At 42.5% G+C, this 12213-nt stretch overlaps 1 protein-coding gene across 9 annotated transcripts in view; it reads right to left on the bottom strand.

Moving 5' to 3' along the window:
- Positions 1 to 12213, bottom strand: part of LOC129178107 (nephrocystin-4-like) — a 254373-nt gene that overhangs the window by 115031 nt on the left and 127129 nt on the right. For all 9 annotated transcript variants that reach the window (XR_008569753.1, XR_008569754.1, XM_054769957.1 and 6 more), the window contains exons 9-10: positions 4959 to 5213; positions 4740 to 4863 (exon numbers count right to left, since the gene is read on the bottom strand). Coding sequence is in view for 7 of the 9 variants with exons in the window: in XM_054769957.1 (XP_054625932.1) it covers positions 4740 to 4863; positions 4959 to 5213 (379 nt within the window). In the remaining 2 variants the exon portion in view is untranslated. The remainder of the gene's footprint in view (positions 1 to 4739; positions 4864 to 4958; positions 5214 to 12213) is intronic.

Below are 12213 nucleotides of genomic sequence, written 5' to 3'. Positions count from 1 at the left end.
AAAGGTTAGATGCATTTATAAATATTAATGAATTATTAACGGATAGCAATTATGGATACAGAGAACATTTCAACTTCCATGCCACTAATTGAAATAATTGAGGAAATTACCAGCGCTATAGACCGTAGAGAGTGCACAGTTGCAGTATTTATGCATTTAACAACAGCATTTGATAAAATGAATCACAATATCTTAATTAACAAACTAGAAAGGTATGGAATCAGAGGGTTAGTTTTGAACTGGGTAAAAAGCTACTTAGCAAACAGGAAGCAATATGTGAAGATAGGAGAACACGCATCTGCAAGCTTTAATACATCATGCAGCGTACCCCAAGGGTCGATACTGGGGCCAAAACTGTTGAACCTATACTTAAATGCTATCTTTAAAGTCACAAAAGACCTGAAGCTTGTATTATTTGCAGATGACACAACAACGATCTGTTCTGGAGAGAGTACACAAGAGATAGTAAAAAAAAAAAAAAAAAAAACACAGATGAAAGGACTATACTAAAAAGATTATCCCTGAACTTGAATAAAAGTAAAATAATGCAATTTGGTAATAGCAGAAAGGATACCTATGTGCAAATTGACAAAGTGAGTGAAAATACATTTCTAGGTGTTATAAAAGATGACAAAATGAGTTGGAAATTCCACATTAAAAATATACAACAAAGTGTCAAAAAATACATTTTAATTTGTTCTGGACCAACTCTCTATTGTTCTCTAGTTTTAGCATATCTGACTTATTTTGCGGCGATATGGGGAAATAACTATAAAAACAGACTTCACTCACTAACTGTACTACAAAAAAGATCAATTAGGATCATTGATAATGCCGCTTGTAGAGAACATACTAACCCACATTCCTAAAATAACAACTATTAAAATTTGTTGACCTGGTAAACCTTCAAACAGCTAAAATCATGCATATAGCAAAAAATTCTTCTCATCAGAGAGGGGAAATATGAACTTATGAAATAATTTGACTTAAAATACTTCCATGCGAGAACAACGCTAAAAACCTTCAGCATATCAGTATGTGGAATCAAATTATGGAACGGATTGAGAGAATAACTCAAACTGCACTAAAATGACCCATTTCAAAACACAGCACAAGCAGTGGGTGTTTACAGAATATAAGGAAGAAGAATCGTGAACCACAGAGAAATACTGTGCTACACCACATGGCGACTGCACTTTATGCAATTTACTGCAGTTTGTCCATACAGACTTACAAACCTCAACTTCAGTGCTACGCATTGTCATATTGCTTTATCATTTTCTCGTGTTATTCAGAACTGGTAAAGGAAACACGTTGAATGGGAAATCAACAAATGCATCAGCAATTGATGTGAAATGTATGAGCACTTTTGAAATGTATTAGCAATTTGATTTGAAACAAAGAGCGGGTAGGACTGAATAAGCTATGCTTCTTCCTACTACTTTTGGACATGGGAAATTGTGATATGTGATGTATACTGATGTGAAACAATGCGAGAAAATAAAATAAATGGTAAAATAAATCATCATCATCATCATACAAGGTCGAGCTCCATGATCACACACCTGTTTGCTTCCTTAAAACACTGTTTTGCGAATAGATTGCAGCATCATGAGAGATTATTCAATTAAATGAGATATCACAAGTCTTCCTGCACTAAGGCTACAAACTAGCTAAACCACCACTGCATCAAGTTTATTGGAATAATTTACAGATCGAGTGAGAAAATACTAACAGATCAACAAATAAACAGAGAAAACTGGATGATAATACTGTATTGAGTACTTTTTGGAATTAGGTAGCGTTCCGCCGAAGGATAAAGGAGCTGCAATGGCTGACACTACAGGGTGATGAAAATGGCCATGTTGTCATCAAATTTAGCATTTAGTAAATAATTCATTATTTCTGTTGCCTAAATAGTTTTTAGAATTTCTTTGGCTTATGTAAAACCACACCTGTGCAATACTCATGCTATTTAATCAGCATCTTGATATACCGCACCTGTGATGTGGATGAATTATGATTGATGAATGTTCACGAACACAGATTTAGACAGATATGTGAACAATATTTGAGAGAAATAGGCCTTTTGTGGACATGTTTTACATCTTAGAGTTCAGCTCATGAAAAATAGGAGCAAAAACAAAAGTGCTGCATTTATTTTTTTTTTTGTTGAGTGTATATAATATCTCCACAGTCCTTTTTTTGTATTCTTTTTTTTAACAATATCATCTGGCCCTCACAGTGTCTGCTGATATTGGCCCTTGGACAAATGTACTGTAATTGAGGACCCGTGATTTAGAGTGTTTTAAATGTTTTGACTTCACTGAAAGATTTTGTTCCTCATAATATATTTAAACGTAAAATCAAATAAATATAATATACAAATACAACGTTTTAAATGCACTATTAATAAGGGCGATGCTTAGGTTACTAACGAGTTCTGCTCCTAGACTGACGGATGATGTGTAAATTGGAAGTTATACCAAAATTCATTCCTAAAGTCACTCTCTTTGTACACAGAATGCATGAAGGACATTTGGAATACAGTAATAAAAAGATTGAATACAAAAATTAAATGAAGCCGTAATAAAAAGAGAACAACTCCTTACTTTTATCCCTGTGGTTGTCTCACAGCCCTTTCTACCTTCTGAAAATATTGTCTCAGGCTAGTCTGGAAGGATAACCACCTCTTTTCTTCTCAGATCTCCTTGTAACAGTACACAGAATCCATGACCCCACTAGCAATCATTAGCATTCAATCATCGCTATGCTTCATGATGGCTGGGAGGGTCGGGCATTTGGGACCAAAAGAGTAGCCAATATCGTTGGGTGTTTCTCCTCTCTCTGAGCTTTTAATGATGTTGATTTTTGCTTCAATGGTGATGGCTTTCCTTTTTTTGGCACACTGCCGCTTGGGAGAGAACTAATGAGCAATGTGTGGCTGTGCAGGCATACACTATATTCTTCAACCCAGCAAGAGCAACACAATGCACTCTTGTGCTGCGCGTGACACTTATTCTTCCGCCGGCATGCACTATAGCTCTCAAGAATGTCTCGTGCTTACGGACCAAAATTAAAAATTAAGTTTTTAATGAATGGGAGCACAGCCGCAACAACGAAACGTCAAAACACGGAATGTTGTAAACCAAGGACCATCTGTCCTTTATTTCTTATACATTTTACATTTTGACTGTATATTTCTTGGATTTGTCAATTTATTGCTAAAAAAATGAAAATTGTTAGCTTAACCCATTGACTGCCAGCCATGTTCAAAGCAGAGAACTCCATACTGCTTTTTGTATTTGGGCATTTTCGCTGAACTTTCAAGACCCACAGAATATTGACTTTTAGGACTACATAAACATTGATACTATCTAAAGAAGCTTTAGACTCTCTTCTTTCATCAGAAAAAAAAAGTTTGCTTCTAGCCTTTTTGGGTCTTTAGATATTGGCGGTAGAACATAGGGTAGTTTCAGCAAAAACATCTGACTAAAAAAACAGAGAAAACAAGATAATTTGCAGAGAAGCTAATTCAAGCAGAGTGCCGGCGGGGTTTGCTGGATGTGGGGATGAATCCCTGCTGATGACCGATCCAGACGGCAGCCACTCGTTAGAAGATTCAGGGTCGGGTTCTGAGTCACCCGACTCTGAACTACTTTGGATGTCAGGCTCCGGTGTCACGCCACCTGGCTCAGCAACGCTAACCACTAGTTTGTTGCTTCGGCTGCCATTGTCAACTGCATTTGTGTCCACGTCGCCTACATCACCCACGTCACCTCTATCTTTCCAGATCGTGTCACTACTAAAGGAAGATCCACCGACGTGACAAGTTCTGTGACAGTGTTAGCTGCCTGTATTTTTAGTCTCCACTCGATTTCTGCACGTGTTTCACCATTTTCCTCTCTCAACCTACAATCCGTCTTCTTCATAGACAATCTGTTTCTGCCGGTTGGAGGAAAAGAGAACTGTTGCTCCCTACTGGGACAGAAATACATTGCCTACAAGTCAGAAATTCACACACAAGATGAATAAGACTTTGATCTGTAGCTCCCGCGAAAAAAAGCAAAAGAGGTCAATAGACGTCTTTCGCAGTCAACGTTACTTTTTGAAAAGCTGTCAATAGACGTCTTTGGCATTGAAAGAGTTAATATTACAACTTTATCCTTTCAAATTCAGACATGTTTTCATAGTGTTGTGACTTTTTTTTGTAATATATGTACTTGATTGCTCAGAAATGTATGGCTTATTGCAAAAACATACTGTAAAATTACTACTGTTCTTGTAATAGTTCAACTTTATTTCTCATACAATTTTGACTATAGTTTTTGGTTTTAAAGTAAAGTTAGAGTGTTTTATTGGAATGATGGAATTTAGAACTTATAAATTAGAACTTAAAACAAAATACCTGCACAGTTCTCAAAGCTTTTATGATGAAAACTGCTTGACCCGATTCTCATTTCTATTACATGCAATGGGGAAAAGTGATTCTAAATCCAAGACGGTTTAGCCAACAAGTCATGTCTGACCTTACAGCCAACTCAATAATCCATTTTTCTAATAACACTTTCAAAATCAGTAGTTTGACACTATACACTGGTGGCACAAACACTCCTCTTTATTAGTCTGCAGACATTTGTAAGTAAACCGAGTATCTTCACTATACTGTATAACATTTTACTACTGCTGTTCTTTTGGAAGTTTTCACTAATGTCTACTGGAGGTGATGTGATATTTACTTTGGGGAGGTGAGGAGGAGGCTCTTCCCTGACCTGACCCATCCCCCAGCCTTGTTCTCAGAGACATCTTTGGGCTTGATGACATCTTATCCACACTGGATGACAGCCGGAATTTTATAATATCCTAAGGGGTAAATGGTTTAATATAAATTTAAATAACATCCTTAGACAAAATGTAAGACATATGATGTGAATCTCGGGGGGAACAACTGAACTCACCTGTGTCTTTGCTTTCTTGGACATGTGCTTTGCTTCATCCTTACTTGTTACCTGAGGGTTCCCTGAAGGTGGTGCAGGGCTCTCAATCTGGGTTGTACTGTAGACCATGACTCCAAGAGGGTTTGGCTGCGCACCGCCTTGCAGGACCAGCTGTGTCTCTTCCCCCTTCCAGTCCGTCGCCTCCTGGAATGGACACAACATTGCCCAACGGAGGCACTGCAGGAAAGCTGCCCGGGATGTTGACGTAGCCGACAGCTGTGTGACGGAGAAAAAAAAAAAAAACACAAGACCACATGAGAGAGGTGTCAGACACTGAAATCAATAAAGTCGCTTTATCTAGAGATCCAATACAAGAGTGTTATCATTGTTTATTTATGTTTTTATTACGCTTGTAGTTATACAGAGGTGTAGAACTGTACTGCATTATACTGAAAGCTGTTTCTGATCATCTTTTACAGTAATTACTAGACTGAAAAAAAAACCATGCCTGAAATCATTCATCATGTTGTTACTAATTGATGTTAAATTTATGAGTAACACCCCCAAATGAAACTCGGCAGCCGCGTCCGCTATTGTCAAATACAGTTTTGTTAAATACCTCAAACCTGTGTGTGGCTGTATATCTTTTACGTTGTTTTGCGCGAGAGGAAAGACGTGATGATGCAAGTGCACAATCAAAGAGGTCACTTTTCAAGCAGTTTTAAGCCATAAAATGGCTTAAAACTGGCTTAAAAATGGCTTAAGTGGCAAAAATGCATTTGATAAGAGCTTGCATGGATCATTGGCTTTGCATTTGAATTTGCATGTATTAATATGCTCGACAGCAAGAAGGAAGTGAGAGTGTAGAGTGCAGAAGGTTATGCATTATAGGGACATTTTTACGCACGCACATGCGCACACGCATGCGCACACACAGTTTAGTTCCAAATATGAAAATTATAAATAGCTCATGGTGTTATATTTGTAAATACTTATTTTGATGTAAAACAACCAATGTTTGTGTTGATTATGTTGTGGTGCTGTTTAGATATTTGAGCTGTCACAAAAGCAAACTATTTGTGTCACGGTGAAAGTTGTGCTTAAAATGTATCTTTTCACAAAAAAAACTTTTTTTCTCCCTTTTTTTTGTTGGAAACTGATATTTTCCTGAAACTTACCTATGTTCTTACTGCTGATTGCTAAAGAACGGAAAGAGGTAGAAACAAACTTTTTTTTTTGATGAAAGACAAGTATAATCTTTCTTTTGGTAGGTTCCATGTTTATACAGTATAATCATAGAACACAATATTCTGTGTCTTGAAAAATCAACCAAAATCGTCTAAAATGGTTGATACCGAAGGGGTTGAATTTTGAAAAACGTCTGGGATTGACTCCTCCCTGAGCTACCACCTTATCGTGGTGGAGGAGTTTGCGTGTCCCGATGATCCTAGGAGCTAAGTTGTCAGGGGTTTCTATGCCCCTGGTAGGGTCACCCACGACAAACAGGTCGCAGGTTGAAGGATCAGACAAAGAGTAGCTCAATAGACCTCTATGATGACAAAAAACATTGGACCACATTTTCCCTTGCCCGGACGCGGGTCACCGGGCCCCCCTCTGGAGCCAGGCCTGGAGGAGGGGCACGATGGCGAGCGTCTAGTGGCCGGGCCTACGCCCATGGGGCCCGGCCGGGCACAGCCCGAAGAGACGACATGGGTCACCCCTCCAATGAGCTCACGGGAGGGGCCAAAGGGGTCAGGTGCAGAGTGAGCTGGGTGACAGCGGAAGGCGGGGACCTTGACGGTCCAATCCTCAGCTACAGAAACTAGCTCTAGGGACATGGAACGTCACCTCTCTGGTAGGGAAAGAGCCTGAACTGGTGCATGAGGTTGAAAAGTTCAGGCTAGATATAGTCGGACTCACCTCAACGCACAGCAATGGCTCTGAAACCAGTCCTCTTGAGAGGGGTTGGACCTTGTTCCACTCTGGTGTTGCCAGCAGTGAGAGGCGACGGGCAGGGGTGGCAATTCTTGTTGCGCCCCGGCTTGTGGCCGGCATGTTGGAGTTTAACCCGGTCAACGAGAGGGTAGTTTCCTTCCGCCTTCAAGTGGGGGGACGGGTCCTGACTGTTGTTTGTGCTTATGCACCAAACAGCAGTTCATAATACCCACCTTTTTTGGAATCTCTAGAGGAAGTACTGGAGAGTTCTCCCTCAGGCGATTCCCTTGTTCTGCTGGGGGACTTCAATGCTCATGTTGGCAGCGACAGTGAGACCTGGAGAGGCGTGATTGGGAGGAACAGCCCCCCTGATCTGAACCCGAGTGGTGCTTTGTTATTGGACTTCTGTGCTCGTCACAGATTGTCGATAACAAACACAATGTTCAAGCATAAGGGTGTCCACAGGTGCACTTGGCACCAGGACACCGTAGGCCGCACTTCCATGATTGACTTTGGGGTCGTATCATCGGACTTGTGGCCATATGTTTTGGACACTCGGGTGAAGAGAGGGGCGGAGCTGTCAACTGATCACCACCTGGTGGTAAGTTGGCTCCGATGGTGGGGGAGGATGCCGGTCAGACCTGGCAGGCCCAAACGTATTGTGAGGGTCTGCTGGGAACGACTGGCAGAGTCCCCTGTCAGAGGGAGTTTCAACTCCCACCTCTGGGAGAGCTTCGACCATGTTCTGAGGGAGGTGGCGGACATTGAGTCTGAATGGGCCATGTTCCGTACCTCTATTGTCGAGGCAGCTGATCGGAGCTGTGGCCGTAAGGTGGTTGGTGCTTGTCGTGGCGGTAATCCCAGAACCCGTTGGTGGACACCAGTGGTGAGGGATGCCGTCAAGATGAAGAAGAAGTCCTATCGGGCCTTTTTGGCTCATGGGACTCCGGAAGCAGCTGACAGGTATCGGCAGGCCAAGCGGTCTGCAGCTCTGGCAGTCGCTGAGGCAAAAACTCGGACATGGGAGGAGTTCGGAGAAGCCATGGAGAATGACTTCCGGACGGCTTCGAAGTGATTCTGGACCAGCATTTGGCATCTCAGGAGGGGGAAGCAGTTCACAGTCAACACCGTGTATGGTGGGGATGGTGTGATGCTGACCTCGACTCAGGATGTTGCGAATCGGTGGAAAGAATACTTCGAAGACCTCCTCAATCCCACCGACAGGTCTTCCTATGAGGAAGCAGAGCGTGGGGACTCCACGGTGGGCTCTCCTATCTCTGGGGCTGAGGTTGCTGAGGTTGTCAAAAAGCTCCTTGGTGGCAGGGCCCCGGGGGTGGATGAGATCCGCCCGCATTTCCTTAAGGCCATGGATGCTGTAGGCATGTCTTGGTTGACACGACTCTGCAGCATCGCGTGGACATCGGGGGCAGTACCTCTGGATTGGCAGACCGGGGTGGTGGTTCCCCTTTTTAAGAAGGGGGACTGGAGGGTGTGTTCCAACTATCGTGGAATCACACTCCTCAGCCTCCCTGGTAAGGTCTATTAAGGGGTTCTGCAGAGGAGGATCCGCCGGATAGTTGAATCTCGGATTCAGGAGGAGCAGTGTGGTTTTCATCCTGGTCGTGGAACTGTGGACCAGCTCTACACTCTCAGCAGGGTCCTTGAGGGTGCATGGGAGTTTGCCCAACCAGTCTACATGTGCTTTGTGGACTTGGAAAAGGCATTTGACCGTGTTCCTCGAGGAATTTTGTGGGGAGTACTCCGGGAGTATGGGGTATCGGACCAGCTAATTCAAGCTGTTCGTTCCCTGTATGACCGGTGTCAGAGTTTGGTTCGCATTGCCGGCAGTAAGTCGGACCCGTTTCCAGTGAGGGTTGGACTCCGCCAGGGCTGCCCTTTGTCACCAATTCTGTTAATTATTTTTTTTTTTATTTTTATGGACAGAATTTCTAGGCGCAGCCAGGGCGTTGAGGGGTTCCGGTTTGGTGGCTGCAGGATTGAGTCTCTGCTTTTTGCAGATGATGTGGTCCTGCTGGCTTCATCAAGCCGTAAACTTCAACTTTCACTGGATCGGTTCGCAGCCAAGTGCGAAGCGGCCGGGATGAGAATCAGCACCTCCAAGTCCGAGTCCATGGTTCTTGCCCGGAAAAGGGTGGAATGCCATCTCCAGGTCGGGGATGAGATCCTGCCCCAAGTTGAGGAAGTACCTTGGGGTCTTATTCATGAGTGAGGGAAGGATGGAACGCGAGATCGATAAGCGAATTGGTGCGGCGTCTGCAGTGATGCAGACTCTACATCGGTCTGTTGTGGTGAAGAGAGAGCTAAGCCAAAAGGCAAAGCTCTCAATTTACTGGTCGATCTACGTTCCTACCCTCACCTGTGGTCATGAGCTTTGGGTAATGACCGAAAGGACAAGATTGCGGGTACAAGCGGCTGAAATGAGTTTTCTCCGTAGGGTGGCTGGGCTCTCCCTTAGAGATAAGGTGAGAAGCACTGTCATCCGGGAGAGACTCGGAGTAGAACCGCTGTTCCTCCGCATTGAGAGGAGCCAGATGAGGTGACTTGGGCATCTGGTCAGGATGCCTCCCGGACGCCTCCCTGGGGAGGTGTTCAGGACAAGCCCGACCGGTAGAAGGCTTCGGGGAAGACCCAGGACACGTTGGAGAGACTATGTGTCCCAACTGGCCTGGGAACGCCTCGGGATCCGCCGGGAGGAGCTGGACGAAGTGGCCGGGGAGAGGAAAATCTGGGCCTCCCTGCTTAGGCTGTTGCCCACGCAACCCGATCTCGGAAAATGGATGGATGGATGGTCTGGGATTGAATGAGTTAATTTTAATTCATGAATTGCAGTCGGCTGCATGGTGGCCTAGTGGTTGCATGCGGACCACAAAGTCAGGAGATCTGGAAGCTCTAGGTTCGAATGTCTGGAGTTTACATGTTCTCCCCATGCGTGCATGGGTGGGTTTTCTCCGGCTTCCTCCCATATTCCAAAAACATACATGTTACGTTAATTGGGGACTCACAATTTTCCATAGGTGTGAATGTGAGTGTGAATGTTTGCTTGTCTATATGTGCCCTGCGATTGGCTGGCGCCCAAAGTCAGCTGGAATAAACTCCAGCATACCCTCGCGACCCTACTGAAGACAAGCGGCATAGAAAATGGATGGATGGATGAATTGCAGTCTCGTACAACCTGTACAAAAAAGAACAACAAGGTGGAAAGATTCTGGTCTACATGAAAACTCAACAGATTCCTACCAAAAAAACAGATTAAAACGATTTACGCGGTTATGTGTATAAACGTGTTGTTCTTTAAGAAAAATGATATGAATGATATTTACGGGGGTTATGAAATAAACACTATTCACACCAAATGCTGAGGTACCACAAATGACAACTATATGAAACAGATGTAGAAGCAGGCCCATGTAACAATGCCCCACCTAAAAACAAAGTGTGCTCTAAACATATTCTGTATGTACCAACTTTGGGGCGTCAGACGTCAGACGTTTGATGGAATAATATCTAATAATAATGATGTCATCTCGACAAAGATACGTGAAGTTGCTGTTTATCTTGTGTTCTGGATGGTGTGGTAAAATGTGAAAGTCAAAGAAAAGAGTATCTTCTATGGAGATTTTTATTCTGATGTGCACCAACATTTATGGGCACTTGCTATGCACATGTGCCACCTATTCATTCACAGTGTTTCATGGAAATTAGCTGTGTAGTTTTCGCATAATCCTGTGTCCTGCTAAAATGTAAAAACAAACAACAACACTTGCTTTTGCACTTGGTGAAATTAACTACCATTTGATGTATAGCCCCGAAGTATAAGATTTGTCTTTTTCAGTCTTTTATTCTGGGTCTAGAAATGTATTCATTCAAACCAACAGGTGGCACCAAACAACTCCTCCCCAAGCGAGTCAGATTTTCTTTGATTTAGAAAATGCAGCATGTCAAGGGTTTGCGTGGGAGGTGGTACAACGCTGTGTCTGCAGTTGTTGATATGCATCAACATATCATTTTGACAATTTAGCAGTTAATAAAAAGCCTCTAACCTCAAAAATCTACTGCCTTGCTGGAGCAATACCTTCAGTAAGGACGTATGTGGATTTCCACAACCCTTGGTAGTCTGGCAATGGAAAAGTGTGAAGTATAAATATATATTTTTTTTGTATTGTGTTTACAAGCACAGGTGACAATTCTCTAAACTGTTATTGATAACCCTCTGTACTGTGGAGGGCACCTAAAGTCCAACCCATCGCACCTCCATATAAAAAATCTTTAAAAAGTCAAAACAAAAGGCCTTTAAAGCTTTAAATCCTCCACAGGGGACTGACTGCAGGCTATCGCTGAATCGATTAATAAGCTAGTCAGCTTCATACGAGTGTAATCAATCACAGGTGGGCCGGTGCGGAATACACAAGGAGCCTGAAAGTGCACATTGTTCAGAACCAAGTGCAGCCCATAATGGTTCACTCAATACTTACAATTCCTCTGAGCATATTTCTTTACAAGAAAACCATAATCCCATGGTATAGGTCATCGGTCACATAAAACAACAACTGTATTTTAAATGTTACGCCTACAGTAGTGCTGATGCGGATGTCAGAAACAATACATTTCTAATTTAACTCCCTAGAAAGAAATAGAAGTGAGTAGTCAAGTCTTCCCCATGAGCAAAAAAAAAAAAAAGTTGACCATTTTTGGTCAGTTCTGGCCTCTCTCATCTCTACAAAATTGGTTACTTTGCATCTTACCCCCTTTTACACATCTGATTTGCTCAAAAGTGAAGAGATAACACCAGCTTTCAGTGTAAGAACGGTTAAACAAGCTGATGAGAAGCACTCAATTTTGTCAAAACAGTTTTCAGCAGGCGTGCTGCCAAAGGAAAATAGGAGACGACCCCAAATTTGAATTTCCCTGACTTACGAATATGCCTTATTTAACAAATTATTACAAGCAACTGTTTTTGTTTAATACCTACAGCGCATAAGTCAATATTCAAAAATAAAATTATCTTTTTTCCCCAAAATATACCATTACCCAAATGTAAGATAGCATTTTTCCCTATAAACCAGTCATGGTAAGAAACGACTTCTTTATGACACTAATATTACGATCATGTGAAGCTAGGAGAATATACACATTGTTACATTTCTCTACTATTTCTCCCCAACAAAGTAAAAATGTTTTTAATGACAGGCACAACAAAAAACGCACACCAATGACTGAAATACTCCATCAATGCTGCCCTAAATGTGGGATGTCTTAGAATTGTTGTTATCAGGTAATACCTGAACAGGTGGCTGAACATTGTCAGTAGAGCCAACATTTT

Source organism: Dunckerocampus dactyliophorus, chromosome 1 (genome assembly GCF_027744805.1).
Source record: "Dunckerocampus dactyliophorus isolate RoL2022-P2 chromosome 1, RoL_Ddac_1.1, whole genome shotgun sequence".
NCBI lineage: Eukaryota > Metazoa > Chordata > Actinopteri > Syngnathiformes > Syngnathidae > Dunckerocampus > Dunckerocampus dactyliophorus.
This window is presented reverse-complemented; position numbering and strand designations above follow the sequence as displayed.